This window comes from Oreochromis niloticus, linkage group LG4, assembly GCF_001858045.2.
Source record: "Oreochromis niloticus isolate F11D_XX linkage group LG4, O_niloticus_UMD_NMBU, whole genome shotgun sequence".
NCBI classification, from domain to species: Eukaryota; Metazoa; Chordata; class Actinopteri; order Cichliformes; family Cichlidae; genus Oreochromis; species Oreochromis niloticus.
Genome location: NC_031969.2, coordinates 23950201 through 23971144, shown reverse-complemented (window position 1 = coordinate 23971144; position 20944 = coordinate 23950201). Strand labels below are relative to the sequence as shown.

At 39.2% G+C, this 20944-nt stretch overlaps 2 protein-coding genes and 1 long non-coding RNA gene across 14 annotated transcripts in view; 2 read left to right on the top strand and 1 right to left on the bottom strand.

Moving 5' to 3' along the window:
- Nucleotides 1-730: 730 nt before the first annotated feature.
- ppan (peter pan homolog) lies at nucleotides 731-7404 on the bottom strand. The gene is made up of 13 exons (XM_019357425.2): nucleotides 7172-7404; nucleotides 6701-6871; nucleotides 6487-6588; nucleotides 6155-6205; nucleotides 5779-5949; nucleotides 5483-5559; nucleotides 5047-5154; nucleotides 4804-4927; nucleotides 4647-4725; nucleotides 4316-4445; nucleotides 4068-4225; nucleotides 3608-3993; nucleotides 731-2127 (listed from the first exon to the last, which is right to left on the bottom strand). The coding sequence occupies exons 1-13, from the start codon at nucleotides 7184-7186 to the stop codon at nucleotides 1198-1200; spliced, it is 2502 nt and encodes an 833-aa protein (XP_019212970.1). The 5' UTR covers nucleotides 7187-7404; the 3' UTR covers nucleotides 731-1197.
- Nucleotides 7405-8837: 1433 nt separating this feature from the next.
- On the top strand, nucleotides 8838-13876 carry angptl6 (angiopoietin-like 6). Its single transcript, XM_003442211.5, has 7 exons — nucleotides 8838-9166; nucleotides 9703-10193; nucleotides 10276-10413; nucleotides 10506-10713; nucleotides 12082-12275; nucleotides 13204-13474; nucleotides 13566-13876. The coding sequence occupies exons 2-7, from the start codon at nucleotides 9729-9731 to the stop codon at nucleotides 13748-13750; spliced, it is 1461 nt and encodes a 486-aa protein (XP_003442259.1). The 5' UTR covers nucleotides 8838-9166; nucleotides 9703-9728; the 3' UTR covers nucleotides 13751-13876.
- A 114-nt stretch (nucleotides 13877-13990) lies between these two features.
- Nucleotides 13991-20944, top strand: part of LOC106098006 (hemicentin-1) — a 68518-nt gene continuing 61564 nt past the window's right edge. For 4 of the 12 annotated variants that reach the window (XR_003219650.1, XR_003219653.1, XR_003219646.1 and 1 more), the window contains exons 1-12: nucleotides 13991-14425; nucleotides 15922-16197; nucleotides 16290-16607; nucleotides 16738-16989; nucleotides 17111-17365; nucleotides 17714-18073; nucleotides 18209-18460; nucleotides 18582-18836; nucleotides 19185-19544; nucleotides 19688-19939; nucleotides 20053-20307; nucleotides 20470-20817. This is a non-coding gene — a long non-coding RNA (hemicentin-1). The remainder of the gene's footprint in view (nucleotides 14426-15921; nucleotides 16198-16289; nucleotides 16608-16737; nucleotides 16990-17110; nucleotides 17366-17713; nucleotides 18074-18208; nucleotides 18461-18581; nucleotides 18837-19184; nucleotides 19545-19687; nucleotides 19940-20052; nucleotides 20308-20469; nucleotides 20818-20944) is intronic. The other 8 variants (XR_003219655.1, XR_003219649.1, XR_003219656.1 and 5 more) reach the window with 8 other exon arrangements.

The following is a 20944-nucleotide window of genomic DNA, read 5'->3' as shown; positions in this document are numbered from 1 at the left end:
TTATTTCTAGCATATTTTGCAAAGCACTGTTGGTTTGCATTCAAGTCAAGGAACATAATGTATTTCTGGAATTTGCACCTTTACAAATCCTTTGGACAGAGGTTGCACCACTGCAGCCTGTCTCACTCAAGTGGTAGACGTCTGTAATTGTGCTAAGTGGTTGTAAGGGTCTTGGGGTCTATCACTGTTTCCAAAACGTGTCATTGAGAAGAGGATGATGGTCGGTCAGCTTTAGATGCTGGTATGTTGACTTGATTTAACATGTGGTCAATTGTAGTAAAGCATTTTAAAAAAGGTTGGTTTCTTGTCCAATTTGGTGCAGTCTCTCCTGCAGACAACCAAAAAGTCTGAGATGCATAGGTCAAAAATAAATGTCAGATCTGCTCAAGGGCCAGATGCATCTCTCAGGTCCTGTGTCAGGACTGATCATTTGCCATACACAGCTTGATTTTTTCAGACCCATCACTTCTTCTTTTGTTCTGCACTTGTTCAGTTTCCTCAGATTTTTTGAAGGACACACTGCACTTGAGTAATATCTCGTTAGGAATATATGTTGTTGATGCAAAAAATATTTTATTTACCTTTGGCAATTTTTATAGATTCAACTAAAGTAATTTGAATAAGTTAAAATATTTTTCTGAGAAGCTCCTAGTAACAAAAATTAAAAGATACATTTAAAAATTGGTTCTTTGCTATGTTGTCTGTTATGCGTAGACAACACTGGTTCATCTTTTGGGATAGAGGACTTTTTTAATGCTTGAATGATGCATATGTCAGTATAAAATGGTTAAACAAACAAACACACAAACAAAATGTTTTTCAGGTGATGTGATCAGATGCAAGGACTGGACTGAAAATATTTGTGAAAAAACACAAAGACCTGTACGAAGAAACCATAGAGAACTATTGCTCAGGAGCACTTAAAAATATAAGAAAAGCTGGCTCCTTGGAAGCAAAATAACAAATTCAGTATAATTTTTATTGCTAAACTAGGCCAACAGGAAATAAAAGAAAGATAATGAAAGTTTTTTAGATGCACGACAAAGCAAAAAGTTTTTAATACAGAAACTGTTTGAAAAGTCATAATGCAGACTATTAACACTTCGAAATAAGATAGCTACAAGAAAGCCGAGCAAGTGCTATATGCATTGCATGGGTTAGACTGTAGACAAAAACCACAAAAAGAGCAGCAGCTCATCACCCACCGATGTTGTCTTCTGGGCTTTTTCCACAACACGCTACTCTCATACTGTCAAACACAGCCATGTAAAGGACCGGATGGATACACATGTTTACAGTTGCCAGTCCCTTTGACGCTTGGTACATATCATAGATCCAACAGACAGTGTTGTCTGGATGCAACAATCTTAGATACAAGTGATAAATCTGAAAGAAATGATAAGGCATGAAAGAAATGGCATACAGCACAAGCACTGATGCGACTAACAGGGCGACTTTACGTTTCTCAAGAGGGGTTATGCTGACATTCTTCCAAACTACCCAAATCACCACACAGTAAGAAGTGAAAGTAACCAGGAAGGGAACCAGACACCCAAACACAGAGAGAAAAAACTTGTAAACGTAGTGAGGGCGTTCAGTCTCGTTGCAGAAGGACACACACTGAATTTTGTCATTAGTAGCATTAGAGCAAACAGAGGCAAATTTCAACACCGGACTGGAAATGACTCCAACGATGACCCATATGATTATACTGGTGACCTTGGCGTGGCCAGGCGTTATATAGGAGCGGGTGAAAAATGGACAAGCGAGGGCCACGCATCGATTCACGCTTATCGCCATGATGAAGAAGATGCTCACATATAAGTTGCATGTGAAAAGAAACTTTTCCAACTTGCACACAGCGTCGCCGAACATCCAGTGCTTGTCCTTCGAGTAGTAGACGATCAACAAAGGCAGGGTGAGGACGTACAGCAGGTCGCTGATGGCCAAGTTGCATGACAGAACAACACCGGTGTGCCAGTTTCTTCTTTCTTTGACTACCAGCAGCCACAGGGCGAACATATTTCCAGCCAGAGCCACGACAAACTCAACCCCATACACCACAGGCAGGGCGCCTGTTTGAAACTTCTCACATTCAGAGAAGTTAGACGGCATGCTTTTAATTTGCTTTTAGGTACACTGTTAGAACTGTCCAAGCCCTGCAAATCAAAGCATATTGATGCATTAAATTTCATTATCTAATAAAACAACAATTATTAGGGCAGAAATTTATATTTTTGTAGAAAAGGAAGTTATTGAAGCTATTTATAGAAACTGCTTTTCACTATCTAAAAGTTTAAAAGCGTTACAGCTAAAACAGAGATTATATTTAGTAATGAATTCTTTTTTTCTCTTACCGCAAGGGTGACGAATAGTGCCTTATGACTTGAAAGTTAATTCCTGTGTGATAGGTAGGAAAAATGTGAAACGCTTCTCAAGTACCATTCTTATCTCTGTCAATGATAGAAGTGAGCGAGAAGCGGAACGCACGCATGACCATAGAGGCAACTTCCTCATACCCTTTGTCTTTATTTCACAACTTGAAGAAGGAAAAGCGCTACACCAATGTCAAGCATCTGTAATAATTAGTCACAGGACAGATTAGGCATGTTGTAGCAAAGCTGTGTGGGCATCCATATTTGTTCTTTTGAAAAATTCTTTCCCTTCATCTGCCATTAGTCTAATTTTGGGAGGATCTTTTTTTTTTTTTTTTTTATAAATTATAACAAATGTAGTCTATTCCATATCACATACAGTAAAAACAAAAAGTCAATTGCTGACCAGGAATTTTAAAAAACGAGCCAACATTGTACTTTTGAGGTGCTGGGCCAACATGCACTGCAGGAGCTGCTTTGATTATTATTACAAGTTTGGCTATGACTGTCAATACACCACTTCCCTTTTTCTTATCTTCAATGCAGCTCTGAATTTCACGTCAATATCTTGCGATATCAAATGTTCAGAACTGTAAATTTAAGCTTAGAAAATGTGTCATAGCAGTTATTAAATATAGTAAAAAGGACTATTAAAGGTCAGTTTATTTTTATGATCGTTAAACATTTGAATCTTATCATTTGTCATACTTTATTTTCAGAAAGATCAACATGTTTTCCTTTCAAGAACGTGTCAAAAACAATAGGTGACATTTGATTTTTTTCTTTAAAAGTCTTAATATTTCACTTCATTTTAAACTGGTATCAAAATGAGCTCATGTAATGCAGTTATTTTTAATTTAGCTTTCCCTCATCTATAACAGTGTTTCCATGTCAACACGCTAGGACAGCAGCTCAGGAAGAGATACCAAGAGTTGCTGACTGCTTTCTTCCAGCTTTGTAACCCTTTACAGTTACTTGAAAAACAAAAGATCAATTAAAAAGAGACAAACTGAGAGTCAGTTTATTTACAGAACAAATACAGTTTGAAATTCAAAGATCTTTGCATGACAGAAAGAGGTCGGTTTTCTGGTGACAAATATAAACGCTAACAGGAAACTCTCACAGGCATCACTTGCAGATAAAGCATTCGCCAGTTAAATAACTTTTCCATGTTTCCTGTTGGAAACAGAAAATTTCTCCAAGTCCAGTTTAAAGGGAAGTACTGAAGGTCAGCCTTTTCCCTTCCTCTGTTTGAAGCCTTGCTTTCTTCCTCCTGCACTCTTATTAAAGCCCATCTTGCCTTTCTGACTTTTAGACTTGAATGGTCTGTCCCCATTTCTCTTCTTTTTCCCACCAAATTTATCCTGCTCTCCAGCTCTCTTTGCTCCAAAAGCCTTTCCTGTTGGCTTCATTTTCTTCCCAAATGATTTTTCCCCATCCCTGGATTTCTTCCATCCTCCTTTCTGTTGTTTTTTCCCTGTTTGGTTTCTATGCTGTCCTCCTGGTGATTTGGAACCTCTGTCTTTTAAAGACTGACCAGGGGACAACTTCCTCTTCTTGGCAGGTCCATGAGATTTTTCTGAACTCCTCCTCTTCTTCTTTCCACTTGGAAACATGCCTACATGGAAAACATCTGTTAATACTTAAAAAGACCCCAGTGAACTAAGAGAGTTAAGTAAATTAGCAAGTCACCTTCTTCTGGCTCCTCTCCTACGGCCTGTCTGTAGTACTCTGCCTCATCATCAGACTCGGCATCAGCTTCCTGACCGTCCTGAGCTCCTGGATCCTCCACCTCACTGTCCTCTTCAGCTTCGGCACGTTTCTTCTTAATGCCTTCCAGGCTCTTTTTCCTGTGAAAATCAAGGAGACACCGTTCCTTCTAAACCGCATAAAAAAATGGATACAAAACAAAAGGTCAAAACATTTGAAAGCCAAATCACCTGTGCTCTTCTTTTTTCTCTGTCTTCTGAGCGATGTTCTGCTCCTGCTTTTTCCGGCGTTCCTCCTTCTCTTTTATCTTTGCCTCCTTCCTCTTCAGGATCTCCTGGATTTCTTCTTCCGTCTTGGAGACTACAAGGATTGTACAAATAATTCCTGGTTAAGAACAGATTTTGCCACCTCCCAAACGATAAATAAAATTCTGAAAGTTCAGGGTGTATCAGTAAGCGTTTACTTTTTTTAAAGAGAGAAATCATAGAATTCATACTGTTTTTTTCATCATGTACACCCCTGCACATGCTAAGGAATAAATTAGGAAAAGGCTGCGCTTACTCATGGAGTGATATATGACGTTCCCCTCGCCCATCCCTTCTTGAATCTTCATTAACCGCAGAGTCATGCGAGGACCAATCTGAGAACAGCACAATGCAATTTTCAGCACCACTCAAACACTATTTAGGAAAAAAAAATCAACTGTGTGCATACGCACTTCGGTCAAGCGGACGGCACTCTGCTGGGACGCCATGTTGCCTCTTCCAGAGTAGACCTGTGGAAGTTCAGTAACGTTGTGCTCCTCATCTTGCTCAGCTTCACTTTCTGAGAGGTTTGCCCCCCTGAGAACGGTTACGAAGAACATTTTCATTAGACAAAACTCCAGCTCACCAACAGCTACAAATCCGAGCCCCTTTTTATCCTGGAGGATACAGCAATTGTACCTTCAAAAGAACCTTACTTCATCAGCAGCTCACTGATATCCTCAAACTTGTTCATATTGGGGAACCTCTCCTGCATCAGCTTTTTGACTCCACGGCTCACTCCCACAGGGACAACCTTCAGGCTGCTGCAGGGTGGGAACAACATATTGGTCAATTTCAATGTGTAATCAGTAAACAGACTAACAAAAAAATGCTTTTATCCTGTGGGGGCTCATCAGTGCGTTTACTTTGGACATAGATCACTGAACAGTCAAGTCAAGGTCTGTCATCATCTGAGCCCAAATTTCACAGGATTGTTGTTGAACGTAAGTTTAAGTAACTGGAACTAGTTTTGTGTACATTTCTAAACAGCGCGTCATCTGTGATGTGCGTGCAGATGTATAGATTCAAAGCGTTGTGACCTGATGCTTACAAGCAACTTAAAATGATAAAGAATAGCCAGTTTTTACTTACTAATGTCGAAATTCAATTTCCTCGGACTCGGAATTGTAGCTTAACAGGACACACCTCTTGATGGTGTTGAGGCTTATCTAAAACACAAGAAACAGAACAAAACATTTCTCTTCAGTGGCAGTCAGGTTTAGTCTCTCAGAACGCTGAATGGATCAACAGAGAGATCAGAAAGCGTTTACTTTTGATAAATCTTCACATAAACTCAGAAGACTATACTTTCATCATATCAGTGAGGTTGTAAACCTCGAGTCACCCAAGGAAAAAAATATTGCAGCAGCTTTAGTGGTAAAACACACCTTGTGCACATTTATGGAAGGAAACATGTTTTGGAACATGGTGGCCATGAGTTTGATATGCATGCCATCTTGTCCAAAGTTATTGAGGATGAGCAGCGGATGATATTTGAACTGCTCCTCGTGCATCCTGTGCTTCTTCAGAGATGAAACGACATCTTTGATAAGACAGTACTGAAAAACAAACAAAAAAAACAACAACTTTGTAAAAGTAGGAAAAAGACAATCAAGAAAGAAATCGCAACTTTGGTACTTTGGGCACATCAGTGCGTTTACTTTGAAAAACATCATTTATTAATCACATTTTAAAATGTCATCATCTGAACCCATGACTCATTTGATTTAGTTTTATTTGGTATGCACAGTTTAAATTATTTACCTTGGTGACCTGGAAATGAAGCATGGGACCTTTGGGAAGACGAGCAACTTTCTGTGAGAAGAAGAATGTTTGATTTGATTAACAGAGGCACGGATTTCACATACAGTTGCAAATGCATTTGTTTACAGTTGAATATAAGGATTCTCAACTTGATGTGACAGGAAGTCAGGTGCTTTTTAATATAAACAATATAAAATGTACAAATTTAAAAGGTCTGTATCTAATATTTCGATATTTTCAAATGACTTAACTACTTTAGCTCTGACACCAAGCACATTTAGAGGTAAATTATAGGCCTCAGTCAATCAATCAATACTCTAAGGTCATCTTACCATGTTGATACTGGTGGGTGTTTTGCTGAAGATGTTGAAGTGCGTCACTCCCAGTGGTCCTGCTATGGCAACAAAGTCTTTGAGCACATTCTTCTTCCTAACCTGTTGTTTGGTTTTTTTTGTAAAAAAAGTAAAACGATTTCACGCACAGTCCGCAGAAATAAAATATGAATAAATCAATACAAAAGTTGCCTAAAGAACTCAAAGAAGGGACCTTGAGAGAGACTGCGGTGTAGGGTTCCATGACTTTCCGGATATCGATGATGAGCTGACCCACGTTTTTTCCAACCTGGCCCCGGTGGAACACCAAAGTGTGGGGCACAGCCAAGTAAGTCTGCTCAGCCTCATGGTTGGCCTGTAATCGGGATTTCTTCTGATTCCGGGTCTGTTGAGGGTGATAAACACATATTAGTAAAGGGACCAATGATTTTCGGACTGTTGCTGGTCTCACGTTAGCTTTAAGTTTGGTGAAAAGACTGCTAACGTGAAAGGGTCTCACGACACAACTAGCTTTACTAACTACACACATTTTCATACTCATCGCTAACTACAACTCGCCAACAAGGTTTCCATTTAATAAAAGTAACAGTTTGGTTTTTAGCAAACTAACAATGATTAAATACCCTCTTTAATAGCAGCATTTCAATCCACATCGGCTAACCTTTTAGCACAGGCCGGTACTTACCTTTGATTTCCCCATAATTCAGCTCGAAACAGAGCTCACAAATGTAATGGGGAAAAAAAACACACTCACAAAAACTATCGCTATACTATACTTAAGCTACCAAGAACGATCGTGCTCATTTTTGACGATATTAATCAACAGTGAGTCCAAACTTAAGTCAACGTGACGCCACCCACATGGCTCTACTGCTTTTCCAGTGTGTGTCACAGGCTAATACGTCCGTATTTCTCGTTTCTTCGATAGTTCCTAGCCGCTACTTTGTTTTTTTAAAAATTGCAGTTCCTCATAGTAACCGCTGGATGGCCGTACACAGCTGAGACGGCTGCATCTCTTTGAAAGCTGGTAATCGCCCCCCCCCCCTCCCTTTCTATGGTAACACCAATACTGATACATATTCTAATAAAGTTCAGTTCAATATACTCAATAAACAAGAACACAGTATTATGGAAAAGTCTTGAGCCATAATGGTAATTTGCATCTTGCAATTTGCAAGGTCTCAAACTCAAACACACACACACACACACACACACACACACACACACACACACACACACAAGGAAAACAATTGTATTCATTATATTCATTCTATAGGCAAACATTGGCTTATTTGAAGTTCAACAGTTTAATGATACAATTTTTGATAGGAAACCAATAAATGTAGCATCATGACGTTAATGAGAGTGTAAAGTCTTTGTCTCTCTGACATAAGAAAAAAAAGTGTTTATTTGTTTTGGCAGTATAGAGAAAACCAAAATGAAAAAAAGTGTGATCAGAGCTTGGGTGTGACCCAGTGCAATACTGTAAGCTGATGCGAAAGCAGAAATAGAGACAGCTCTTTAGGTGTGGTTTCTGAAGTTCACACTTTGACCTCAGCACTGTGTGTGACTGTGACTATCTTTACTGTTTTTCAGTATTGCTGATTTTCCCATAAAGCTGATGCGGTAGCAAAGAACTATCTCAGAGCCACTGCTGCATGTAATAGGCAACTCAGACCATCACAACTTATTATTATTATAACAAAGTGCATAATCTGCTGCAATTAACCCACTAGACTGAGTGATGCTGGAGGACCAATATTTTTTTTTTTTAAAGAGCTGATGTGAAGCTTTACTTTTCACAGAATGTGATGGAACCCAGAACCCAAACAAGCACCTGCAGCAGTATAAAGAGCTGTAATGGCATTTAAAGCAGTAAAACAGCAAAGTAGACTAATCCACTTTTAATTTGAGAGTCACCGTCTTGGCAACAAAACAGACTCACTGAATAAGCATGGTTACATACAGGACACAACCTTAACATACAGGATACAACCTTTTTTGAAGCGCCACTGCAGCCACAAAGAAGACTGAAGTACAGGTGCAGCCTTTATTCTAGTCTTTGTGGCATAAACGGCCAACAGTCTTTTCCTAGACTGGTATCATTACTATCACTTCACTACATTCCCAGCACTGTCTGTTTTTTGAACTCACACTACAGAATATGAGTCCCAGTAAGGCCCTAATGCTGCTGTCGTCTTTTTTATGCTTTCATAAAATTAGGCCACAGAAAACAAGCCAGTTGTGCATCAGAAAACAGAGGCAATATATTTCAAAAATAATCATGCCACACTGATAAGGTGCTACAGCAGGGTAGAGTTGACAGCAGGGTCATGGGTTAATGACAGAGGGAGGAGACACCCTAGATTCCTGCACCCAGCTAAACAACCAGTTCTGGGAGGCAGGAGTTTGTAATTAGTTGTCTCTTTCTTTTGGAGAGCCTGAGACAGAAACTCTAGAGACAAAGCAGCAGTTGTGTAGTTATCAGTCTTTTTGTTTTCTGCCATCAGCTTCAGTTCAATATTTTATTAAGATCATTAACAGCTCTTGATTTAGAGGAAGATTTTTTTAAATATCACTGTTTATGTCTTAACATTTGATTTCTAATTCTGCACGTTTTCGTCCTGGGAGCTGCTGGAGCGCAACAAAAACACCAAAAACTGTCTAACCAGCTGCCACAGTAAGTTATGCATGGTCACAGTGTTTAATTATATCTACTTTCAGGTACACTTGAATGCACTTGCAATATTTATGGTAAATTAATCTTCACATATGTTTTTTATCATTGTCTTATTCTTACCCACGGCAACTGAGAAAGCTACATAACACAATGCGATGGGTCTCATGTTGTTGTTTCGTGAAAGAGCTGTACATCTGTTGGTCTGTTTTCCTTGGTTACGGTGTTGACCATGGCTGTTGTATCTGGGTGTGGAGTTTACTGTACTGTTGACCCTGAGATGGAGAAATGTTGATTCTGTCTGGTTTGTGTTGACCTTTGTCGCTTCTGTGTTGACCTGCTAAACTTAAGGAAATGCGCGTACTTTGTCTTTGCAAGGAAACATCTGGTGAACAGTCAAGATTCACCAGATACTATTTTACGAACATGCAAAGTGTATGTCTATGTAATAAAGTGCTAATTACCTAATGAGAAACTGTTGTTTTTTGTGTTATTACTGTGATATTTATGGTCATGTCTTTGGCTTCCTCCATTACCAGGGTGTCCTCACGATTGTAACAGATTCATGGAGAAGGCACTGACAGTAGTTCTGCCTCTTTTTCTTACACTTTGTGTGAACATGCCAGAAGTTGGTGGACAGAAGGAGGGAGCCCAGGTTGACAACAAAGGTTCATCACGTTCTTCAGAAACAAAAACAGGCCGGTGCTCTTACACCTTCATAGTGCCTCAGCAGAAATTGACAGGGGCGCTGTGTCTGAACACGCAGCCTGCTCCTACCAACCATTCAGAAGTGTCAGCCTTATGGGCAGAGCTCAAACGACAGCAGGAACTACTAGAGAAGCTAAGAAGCCAACTGGAGCAGGAAGGGGCCCTTGCCATTGAAGTAAGGGCCTTGCGCAAAGAGAGCAGCAGTATGAATTCTCGCATCACCCAGCTCTATGCTCAGCTGTTACATGAAGTTATAAACAAGAAAGATCAGGCCTTGGAGCAGCACAGGGTGGAGAACCTTTTGCTAAATGCGACAGCACAGGTGAGTCTAGAGCAGCGGAACTAGATGTTATACTGATCATTGTCAAATTTATCCTTATACTGTGAACGGTTGGACATCTCAGGCACTGCAGGTGTCCAGTGATTACAGGGAGCTGGAGAAGAAATATGGAGCCCTCACCTCTATGATGAGTTCCCACCACCAGTTTATTGCCCGTTTGGAGAAGAAATGCCAGTGCAGGGACTCTGCCCAGCCCTCTCAGGTAGGGGCAAAAAACCCCATTTGTACATCTGCCTATTTATACAAGATTTATGAAGAAGGACTCAGGATTGTTTTTTTTTGTTGTCTGAACAGGTCGTGACTGAACCACCCAAAAGCCAGTCAAATGTGCATCTGAATTACAGTTCTGAAACCAACCAAATGACCAATGATGTTCAACGGGACCAAAGTGCTCTTCCATTAGAGCAAGCTCAAACAGGGGGAGGTCCTTTCCATCCCCCCACTACCACCAGCAGTCCTACAGAGCCTTCCTTCTTTAGCTTCCCTGTCACGAAAACTCCAGGTAGGTCAATGTGCAAGCTTGTTTCCAAAAAAGGTTTGAATGCTGTGTTACATGTAAATAAAACTTGGAGTAATTCTTCACTTAAACACAATATTAAACATGAATTCTACTGAATATAGTTCAAAGAAAACACATCAAATGTCGGAAAAATGTTTGTGTTTGTGAAAAACATGTTGGGACAGGGTCACGTTTACCCCACATTACATCTGTCCTTGAGTTAACAACACTGTATTTGGGAATTGATGAGACCAACTGTTAGAGGTCTAAAAACAGAAGTTTTCCCATTGTGTTTATACTGTTCAGCGTTAATTGTGCCTCCACAGATATGCAAGTCACCCATGCTATGACAGATAGTGGTCTTTTAACCATGCACTGATAACAAACCAGATGGCCCCTCTCTTCTTCTGTGTGATGGGTGCAACACCCATATCAAACATAATTTCTGTTTTCACTGAAATTGGCTTGGCCCAGAAAGGAAGTGAACCTTCCTGTGTGTCATGCAGTGGTGAATGTGTGTGTGAATGGAGCAATGAAACTTGATGGTTGAGTGCTCTGTCATCATAGAAAGCACTTACTTGCATCTTGACAAATCTTTCTATTGTTTTATTTACATTTTGAACAATATCTCTGCTTCTTCAAAGATGGAGTTGAAAACATGGTTTATAGTAGCACCTGATTAGAGTTATTTGGTGTTTATATATATGTCTATGTCCTGTCAGATTTATTTAACTGCTTAGATAAGCACCAGTGGCTGTTGGAGTCAGTGACCTGGTATTAGTTGTTCTATCGCTCTGGGAAACTCAGCTTCTGAAAACAGCAGCTCTTATCACAGCACAAAACACTTTCTAATGAAGACATGCACAGAACCGTTTTTGAACTTTTTATAACACTTCCCTTTTGAACTTGCAATCACAAACCAGAGAATATGAGCCGCAGAACCCAAAAGGGTGAAGCATCTGTGACTCAACACTTCCTCCAATGTGTAATGGGAAAGAGAGAGAGAGTCATGACACACCATTAGGGCTTATCACTCGGTGTGGGAGTCTCTCCTCTTTGTATACATTGTTGTTTGTGCACATTCCTATGTCTATCTTACTAGTGTGGCATGAGACATTGAACATGTGCTGGAAGAGAAACAATAAGATCTGTGATTTTCCTGATGTCCAAACTGAATTTCAAAACCCTCTATTAGAAGCTTCCTGTTGTGTTTTCAAGTGTCCTATATTTTTTTTAAATCATAAAAAAGCTTTAAAGATGTCTTCCATGTTTTTATTTAATACTAAAAAAATGTTATATGTTGTAATATTACATCACTATATTTGCATGTTGCTTTTATTAGTCACTTGCTTGTATTTTCCCTTCACTCAGGGCCATGGCGGGACTGTCAGCATGTGTTGGAATCAGGTGAAACTACCAGTGGGATCTATTTGCTCCGGCCGCAGAGTTCCAACCGACTCCTGCAGGCCTGGTGTGAGCAGAGTCAAGCTCAGGGAGGGTGGACGGTCATCCAGAGGAGACAAGATGGGTCAATCAACTTCTTCAGAGACTGGGAACAGTATAAGGTATAGGTCTGAAACTAGCAATTTAATTAAACACAAGTATTTCATCGTGAACGTGTTACAAATACAAATTTACTTCCACTTAAAAATCACTTAAAACCTATGTTATTTAAAAAATGCACGTAAAGAATATCATCAAATTAAAATCAGTAACAGCTGCAAAACTATAAAGCCAAAATGAAAAACTCTAGATAAAATCACTTTGAAATAAATGAAGTCTCACTGTCTCTCAGGCCTGAAAGAGAAGAACTTGGCATCTTTACATTCGCCTAATAAAATTAGTGAGTAAATACCAGCTTTATAATAAGTGAGTGAGCAGCGATGTTAACTAAACAAATAAAATATTTATATAAAACAGATTAAATTATGAGCAGTCTCTTCCAAACTGGATGCAACAGAAATGAAACTTGACAAAGGCTACACTCATTTTACTTATCCATCCATCTTCTTGCGCTTATCCAATTCAGGGTTGCGGGGGAGCTGGAGCCTATCTCAGATGTCATAGGATGAGAAACAGACAACCATTCACACACATTCACATCTATGGGCAATTTTAAATCACCAGTTAACCTAACATCACTGACTGTATGTCTTTGTACTGTGGGTGGAAGCTGGAGTGCCCAGAGAACATGCAAACTCCACATAGAAAGGCCCCAGATTGAACCCAGGCCTGTCTTGATTGTGAGGCAACAGTGCAACGCTAATTAGTATTAATAAGGAGAAAGGGCTTAATATTATCAATAGATAAAAAGTAATAAGTGAAAACATACCACAAACTTGATTAAAGCAGATCTTGGAGGTGTGCACGTATGCTCTTAAGAGCTAATAAATCTACTAGACATTGCTTACTCTGGAGATCTGCTGTCTAAATGTTGCCATGATGAATTCGTGCAACTTAGAGTGATTAAACCTGGTTAATCATGTTTTACAGCAAGGCTTTGGGAACCTAGATGGAGAGTACTGGCTTGGTCTGGAAAACCTGTACTGGTTGACCAAACAGGCTCAGTATAAGTTGCGGGTGGCCCTGGAAGATTGGCGTGGCCGGCAGGTGTTTGCTGAGTATGACAGCTTCTATGTGGAACCAGAGAGCGACTGGTATCGACTGCGGTTGGGACTGTATCACGGCAATGCAGGGGACTCCCTCTCCTGGCACAGCAACAAGGCCTTTACCACTCTGGATCGAGACAAAGACAGCTATGGAGGTTTGCTCTTCCCCTGGTCCTACCTGATTTCTATCTGTTGTATAGTGACATTTCCCTTTCAACATCTTCATTTTCTCTTTTGTGTCATCAGGTAACTGTGCTCATTATCAGAAGGGAGGCTGGTGGTATCACATGTGTGCTCACTCCAATCTGAATGGTGTGTGGTATCGTGGTGGACACTATCGAAGCCGGTACCAGGATGGCGTCTACTGGGCAGAGTTCCATGGAGGATCGTACTCCCTTAAACGGGTTTCCATGATGATCAAACCTAAATAACAAGGTTATCTTATGGACATGTGCAAAGGAAAGACATGATGTGGATGATCTTCACATATGTGCAGAGAGAATAAAACAAACTCCATCTGTGACTCTGCGTTTAATAAAAATGATATTTTAAATTAACCTAGTCTGTGTGCATGAACTATGAAAAACAGGATGATGACTAATATTGACTAACTTGAGAAATCTGCTCTCGATCGTGCAATTTCCTGACAGAATTTGTATTGCTCAATTTAAAAAAAAAAAAAAAAATCACATAATTTTTCACTCCCATTTTGTCAAAAAACAGGGGAGAGAAACAAAAATACACTTTGTGAAAGACTACAGTAAAAAATTACATAAAATATAGGAGGAGGAGAACCTATAAGCTACCGTTACTCCACAAAGGGCTGGCTGCAGATGTGGTTTTGTATCTTGGGCTTTACCGAGTTTCCTGTACACAAGGGCGTTGAATTTCCTCTCTAGTTTTTTTTCTGCCTGTGAAACCTTTAGTCGGTCATCATAAGTAGGATCTGCATCGAGCTGATGTTCATTTAACTCAGGTCCTGAAGCTGGATAATCTCTGGACGATCCTGAAACACTGCTCCACTCACCTCATTCCTCCTGCATGCTGTGCAAGCATGCTGCCTGTCAGGATGCTGAGCATTCTCATCCTCCTCTTTTCACTGTGCGGTGAGTAATAATGATGCTCTGCAAGAACTCTGTGTGTATGGGAAAAACTATTTCATCAAATTGTCAGGAATAAAAATTAGGTTAACTTTTAGTGTCTTGCTGGTGTGATCAGTTTTGATACTGAAATGTTATTAGTGATGGTAACTGCAAAAACTAAAACTAATAATATTTTTAAGATCATGTTTCATGAAATACTCCCCTTTTAAATTTTCATTGGACTCTATGTGGACTTGTGAAAAACATATTTATGTTTGGTTACATGGTTACATGGTTCAGTAGCTTTTAAAACAAACCTTAGCAGTAGTGACTTATTTTAGACTATCGTTTTGTTGTGTGTTGTTTTGACCACGGTCTGACGGTCAGGATTTACATAGAATTTGGACCCAGGTGCAGATTTTGAGAAGGTTTAAACAAACTGAAAACTAACTTTATTTTTGCCTGAGGCAGTAAATCCACAAGACTGACGAAAACAGACTCCAACAAACCACACAGGCGGACAAACAGTAGAACAGGATGAAGAACTGATGGGAGACAAAGGCTATAAATACATATAAGGTCATTGGAAATGTGGGAAACACTAGGGTTCCCAGTAGTTAGCTTGTCTTTAGCTAACTAATCACAGGAGACAAGACAAGGGAAGTCAAACAAAACACAGCTAACGCCAGATGAGGGACTAACAAAATAAAACAGGAAGTAAGCGAATACGGGAACATCACGGGAACATAAAAGCAGACTTGACACAGAGAACAAAGAACTTTACACGATAATCAAAATGATAGATAATGAAAGAAAATACAACCTAGAATAATATCACGGATAAAAAATGAACTAAAACTAGAATAGGATAATCTAAATGAGAAGAATAAACAACAAACTAATCAGAAAATATATGGTAATAATAAACAAACCTAAATGTTATACTAAAATGTTAAAGTAGAAAATCCAGAGTCGTGCCTGGACCCCCCCCACTCCCGAGAGGATGATCAATTAATAGTGCATTTGATTAGTAGAGCTTGGTTGCTACATACCCTCTGAAACCCTATAGGAGCATTAAGGTTGCACTTTGTTTTTTAACATTACTGCACAGAATCCTGTGGGAATTTTTATTTTCACAGGACTGCATTTATTTATAATGTTTGAGTTTATTACATTAACTATTTTTAAATAACAGACAGCATTTGAATAAATTTGTAAATAAAGACAAAGCAGCTTTTTTAGCAGCTTTAATCAGAGTTAGCACCTGTTCTGTTCTGTCTTAATAAAAACTACCCAGCAACTGGTAGGCTCATTTTGGTTCCCCATGTTGGTTTCTTTTTCGGTGTGTCTTTTTCTTAAATGTACAGTTGGGCCCATAATTTGTTGAACAAAGACGTAGTTTTGCCTCTGAACAGTCAAGATCTGACAAAAATGCAGACTTCCAGCTTCAGTTCAAGGGGGCATAGAGTCTATAGGGCTAATAAAAATCAAATATAAACATTATCCTTGTCTATTCATAGATGCTGACAGCATATGCACAACAGAGTTCAAGATGGATCCACCTGAGATTATTGCAGAATATGGGGGAAGTCCTGTCATTGTAAACTGCACCACAACATTGGATGAACATGACGGGATGTACTGGACAGTTGGAAATGAAATCTTTCAGCTCGAAGATGAAGAATTGTTTATCTCCCATTCAGTGCCAGTGTCAGACTGGAATGTGACGGCCGAGTGTAAAATGAAGTTAAATGAGTCTTATGAATGCAGCAAGGACCTCAAAGTTATTTTATTCAGTAAGTTTAGTTTTAAATGAAAACACTACAATGATAAGAGCATTATTAAATATTGACATAATTAACAAACTTTGCTTAATTTTGTTTACCAGAGAATCCAGAAGTTGTTCATTCTGTACAGCTTGTGAATGTGATGGGAGAAGAAACACAGTACAGACTGCAGTGTGATATAATCAATGTTGCTCCTGTTCAGTTCCTCAGTGTTAGCTGGTACAAAAACAATGAAAACATCAGGACAATGTCTTTCAATGACACAACCAAAACCCCAGTAAATGAGTCCTCGATTCTGAGAGTCGACATCAGCAGAGAAGAAAATGTAGCTCAGTTCAGATGTGAAGCTGAGCTGGACTTTGGACCACATGGACCAAAACTTCCTGCCATTTCTCAAACACACAGCATTTCAGCCCACTGTGAGTAAATATCCTGCTGTTACACATGAACAGAAGTTTAAAAAAAAATAATTGAAGATTAAACAAAAGTTCTGTTCAGCTTTCAATTGTGTAAATGTGAGAACTGATAAAAAACTGTTTATCACTTCAGATGTTCCAGAGTTAAAGACAAATAGTACTGCTGACGTCTATCAGTTGAGAGGTACTAATATCGCCTTGAGCTGTGAAGCTGAGGGAAACCCTCCTCCTGTGTATAACTGGATTTGTGATGGGGAAAACATGTTGGAGAACACAAACAGTCTCAATATTACTCGAGTCAATCGCAATAAAACCTGCACCTGCACAGCTACCAATTATCTGGGAAACATAACTAAGACAATCCATCTTCATGTTGAACCAAGAGGTATAAATTCTTACTTACTTCACATCTAAAATTGTGGATGATTTAGATGAAACTGCTGACTTATGTCTTATTTTACACCAAATCATCTCTAACTCTGAATATATTTGCTTGTGAATGGCAGGTTGCCCACTAACACTGACACCTTCTGAAACTGTTGTGAAATTTGGAGATCCAGTTTCAGTCAGCTGCAGCACATCAGCCAGATATGTTGAAGGAATGGGTTGGGAGGCTCCATTTGGAGGTACAGGATTTGAACGTCCTCCTGTTGTCACTTGGAGGGTTGAAAAACTAGAAGAGTGGAATCCAAGTCCTTCCTGCTATGCTACTTTGGTTGATGGATCCCAGTATACTGAGAAACCAGTCATCACTGTTTATAGTAAGTACATGTGTACAACTTTGTTAGTGTATTATAAACAGCATGAACTGACTATTTTTATGTAATAAAGCAATGATTTCTCTTCCTGAAAGCGCCACTGTAAATGCACAGATATGATGGTGGAGGCTGCATGGAAGTGATTCTAAGTTGTCCATAGGAGTGAAAGATTATCTCTTTCTATGTGATACCACTGTGACATATTGGTGACCAGCTCAGTGTGGACTTTAGCGCTTCCCTAATGACAAGTGTCCTTTGTTTATGCCCACAGAAGACTCTCAATTGAAAAGCAGAAGAAAATGGATGGATGAATGGATTTTCAAAATTTATTTTTCTTTGCTCTATTCACAGAAACACCAGACATTGTGTCAATATATCCACTGAACCAAAGTCACATGACGGAGGAACATGTACACATAGTGCCTTACAATAAAAACACAAGGACACAGCACTGGTTAGGGTGTGACATCATCAATGTTGCTCCTGTTCAACACCTGACTGTTAGATGGTACAAAAATAATAAAACCATCCAGACACAGTCCTTCAATGACACAACAACTAAAATGCCAGTAAATGAGTCCTCTATTCTGAGAATCGACATCAGCAGAGAAGAAAAAGCCATTGAGTTCAGATGTGAAGCTGAGCTGGACTTTGGACCACATGGACCAAAACTTCCTGCCATTTTTCAAACACACAGCATTTCAGCCCACTGTGAGTAAATATCCTGCTGTTACACATGAACAGAAGTTTAAAAAAAAATAATTGAAGATTAAACAAAAGTTCTTTTCTGTTCAGCTTTCAATTGTGTAAATGTGAGAACTGATAAAAAACTGTTTATCACTTCAGATGCTCCAGAGTTAAAGACAAATAGTACTGCTGACGTCTATCAGTTGAGAGGTACTAATATCGCCTTGAGCTGTGAAGCTGAGGGAAACCCTCCTCCTGTGTATAACTGGATTTGTGATGGGGAAAACATGTTGGAGAACACAAACAGTCTCAATATTACTCGAGTCAATCGCAATAAAACCTGCACCTGCACAGCTACCAATTATCTGGGAAACATAACTAAGACAATCCATCTTCATGTTGAACCAAGAGGTATAAATTCTTACTTACTTCACATCTAAAATTGTGGATGATTTAGATGAAACTGCTGACTTATGTCTTATTTTACACCAAATCATCTCTAACTCTGAATATATTTGCTTGTGAATGGCAGGTTGCCCACTAACACTGACACCTTCTGAAACTGTTGTGAAATTTGGAGATCCAGTTTCAGTCAGCTGCAGCACATCAGCCAGATATGTTGAAGGAATGGGTTGGGAGGCTCCATTTGGAGGTACAGGATTTGAACGTCCTCCTGTTGTCACTTGGAGGGTTGAAAAACTAGAAGAGTGGAATCCAAGTCCTTCCTGCTATGCTACTTTGGTTGATGGATCCCAGTATACTGAGAAACCAGTCATCACTGTTTATAGTAAGTACATGTGTACAACTTTGTTAGTGTATTATAAACAGCATGAACTGACTATTTTTATGTAATAAAGCAATGATTTCTCTTCCTGAAAGCGCCACTGTAAATGCACAGATATGATGGTGGAGGCTGCATGGAAGTGATTCTAAGTTGTCCATAGGAGTGAAAGATTATCTCTTTCTATGTGATACCACTGTGACATATTGGTGACCAGCTCAGTGTGGACTTTAGCGCTTCCCTAATGACAAGTGTCCTTTGTTTATGCCCACAGAAGACTCTCAATTGAAAAGCAGAAGAAAATGGATGGATGAATGGATTTTCAAAATTTATTTTTCTTTGCTCTATTCACAGAAACACCAGACATTGTGTCAATATATCCACTGAACCAAAGTCACATGACGGAGGAACATGTACACATAGTGCCTTACAATAAAAACACAAGGACACAGCACTGGTTAGGGTGTGACATCATCAATGTTGCTCCTGTTCAACACCTGACTGTTAGATGGTACAAAAATAATAAAACCATCCAGACACAGTCCTTCAATGACACAACAACTAAAATGCCAGTAAATGAGTCCTCTATTCTGAGAATCGACATCAGCAGAGAAGAAAAAGCCATTGAGTTCAGATGTGAAGCTGAGCTGGACTTTGGACCACATGGACCAAAACTTCCTGCCATTTTTCAAACACACAGAGTTTCAGCCCACTGTGAGTGAAAATGCTGCTGTTAACACACAAACATAAGATTATTTAATTGTATTTTTTAGGCTAGATTAAACAAAAGTTCTATTCATTACAGCTTTCTATTATGTAAATGTGAAAATGATAAGAAAAACTGTTTGTCTCTTCAGATGCTCCTGAGATCAACACAAGTTGTACTGTTGACATCTCACCACTTGAGGGCACTAACATCACCTTGAGCTGTGAAGTTGAGGGCAACCCTCCTCCTGTGTATAACTGGACTTGTGATGGGGAAAACATGTTGGAGAACACAAACAGTCTCAATATTACTCGAGTCAATCGCAATAAAACCTGCACCTGCACAGCTACCAATTATCTGGGAAACATAACCAAGACAATCCATCTTCATGTTGAACCAAGAGGTATGCATTCTTGTTTACCTTACATCTAATCTTCTTTGATCATTTAGTGAACACTATTCACTTGTTTTCCAATAAATCAATTTTGACTGAATGTATTTGCTTGTGAATGGCAGGTTGTCCTCTAACTCTGGCACCTTCTGAAATTGTTGTGAGATTTGGAGATCCAGTTTCAATCAACTGCAGCACACCAGCCACAGATGTTGTCAGAATGGACTGGGTGGCTCCTGCTGGACACACAGGATTTGAAAGTCTTACTGCTGCCACTTGGATGATTGAGAAATTTCAAGACTGGGCATCAAAACCTTCATGCAACATCACTCTAAATGATGATTTTCAGTGTTCTGTGAGTCCAGTCATCACCGTTTATAGTAAGTACAATTATATAGATTGTATTAGAGATTCAGAAAATGCAGGGCATGATGTCAAAGTTGGATGTACGCATTCTTTCAGATTGATTTTACAATGTCATAAATATACTTATGTCATATTTTCTGAAATATTTTATCTTTTTTGCTTTGCTTTATTTACAGAAGCTCCAGAAATGGTGTCAGTTACTGAATTGGATAATGCTCAAACAGCAGGGGGGACAGCATACAAAAATTACCCACATACACAACATAAACTGCAGTGTGACATCATAAATGTTGCTCCTGTTCAATATCTCACTGTTAGCTGGTACAAAAGCAATGAAAGGATCCACACCCAATTTTTCAATGACACAACAACCAAAACTCCAGTAAATGAGTCCTCGATTCTGAAAATAAACATCAGCAGAGAAGAAAATGTAGCTGAGTTCAGATGTGAAGCTGAGCTGGACTTTGGACCACATGGACCAAAACTTTATGTCAGTTCTCAAACACACAATGTTTCAGCCCACTGTGAGTAAACATCCTGCTGTTCACACACAAACAGAAGATTATTTCAATATGTTTTGTTCGTTTGTTTGCTTTTTGTCTTAGAATAATTCTCAGTTTACATATTTATTGTGTAAATATGAAACGGAAA

What these genes read in the sequence shown, in the direction of transcription:
- ppan (XM_019357425.2), bottom strand. An exon ending in GAGAAAAAAGAAGAGCACAG is followed by an intron (nt 4,226 to 4,315) that starts GTGATTTGGCTT and finishes TGATTTTCACAG; the next exon opens with GAAAAAGAGCCTGGAAGGCA. An exon ending in AACAGAGGAAGGGAAAAGGC is followed by an intron (nt 2,128 to 3,607) that starts TGACCTTCAGTA and finishes TGTACCTAAAAG; the next exon opens with CAAATTAAAAGCATGCCGTC.
- angptl6 (XM_003442211.5), top strand. Translation starts at nt 9,729, where the DNA reads ATGGAGAAGGCACTGACAGTAGTTCTGCCTCTTTTTCTTACACTTTGT. An exon ending in TGCTAAATGCGACAGCACAG is followed by an intron (nt 10,194 to 10,275) that starts GTGAGTCTAGAG and finishes TGGACATCTCAG; the next exon opens with GCACTGCAGGTGTCCAGTGA. An exon ending in GAGACTGGGAACAGTATAAG is followed by an intron (nt 12,276 to 13,203) that starts GTATAGGTCTGA and finishes CATGTTTTACAG; the next exon opens with CAAGGCTTTGGGAACCTAGA.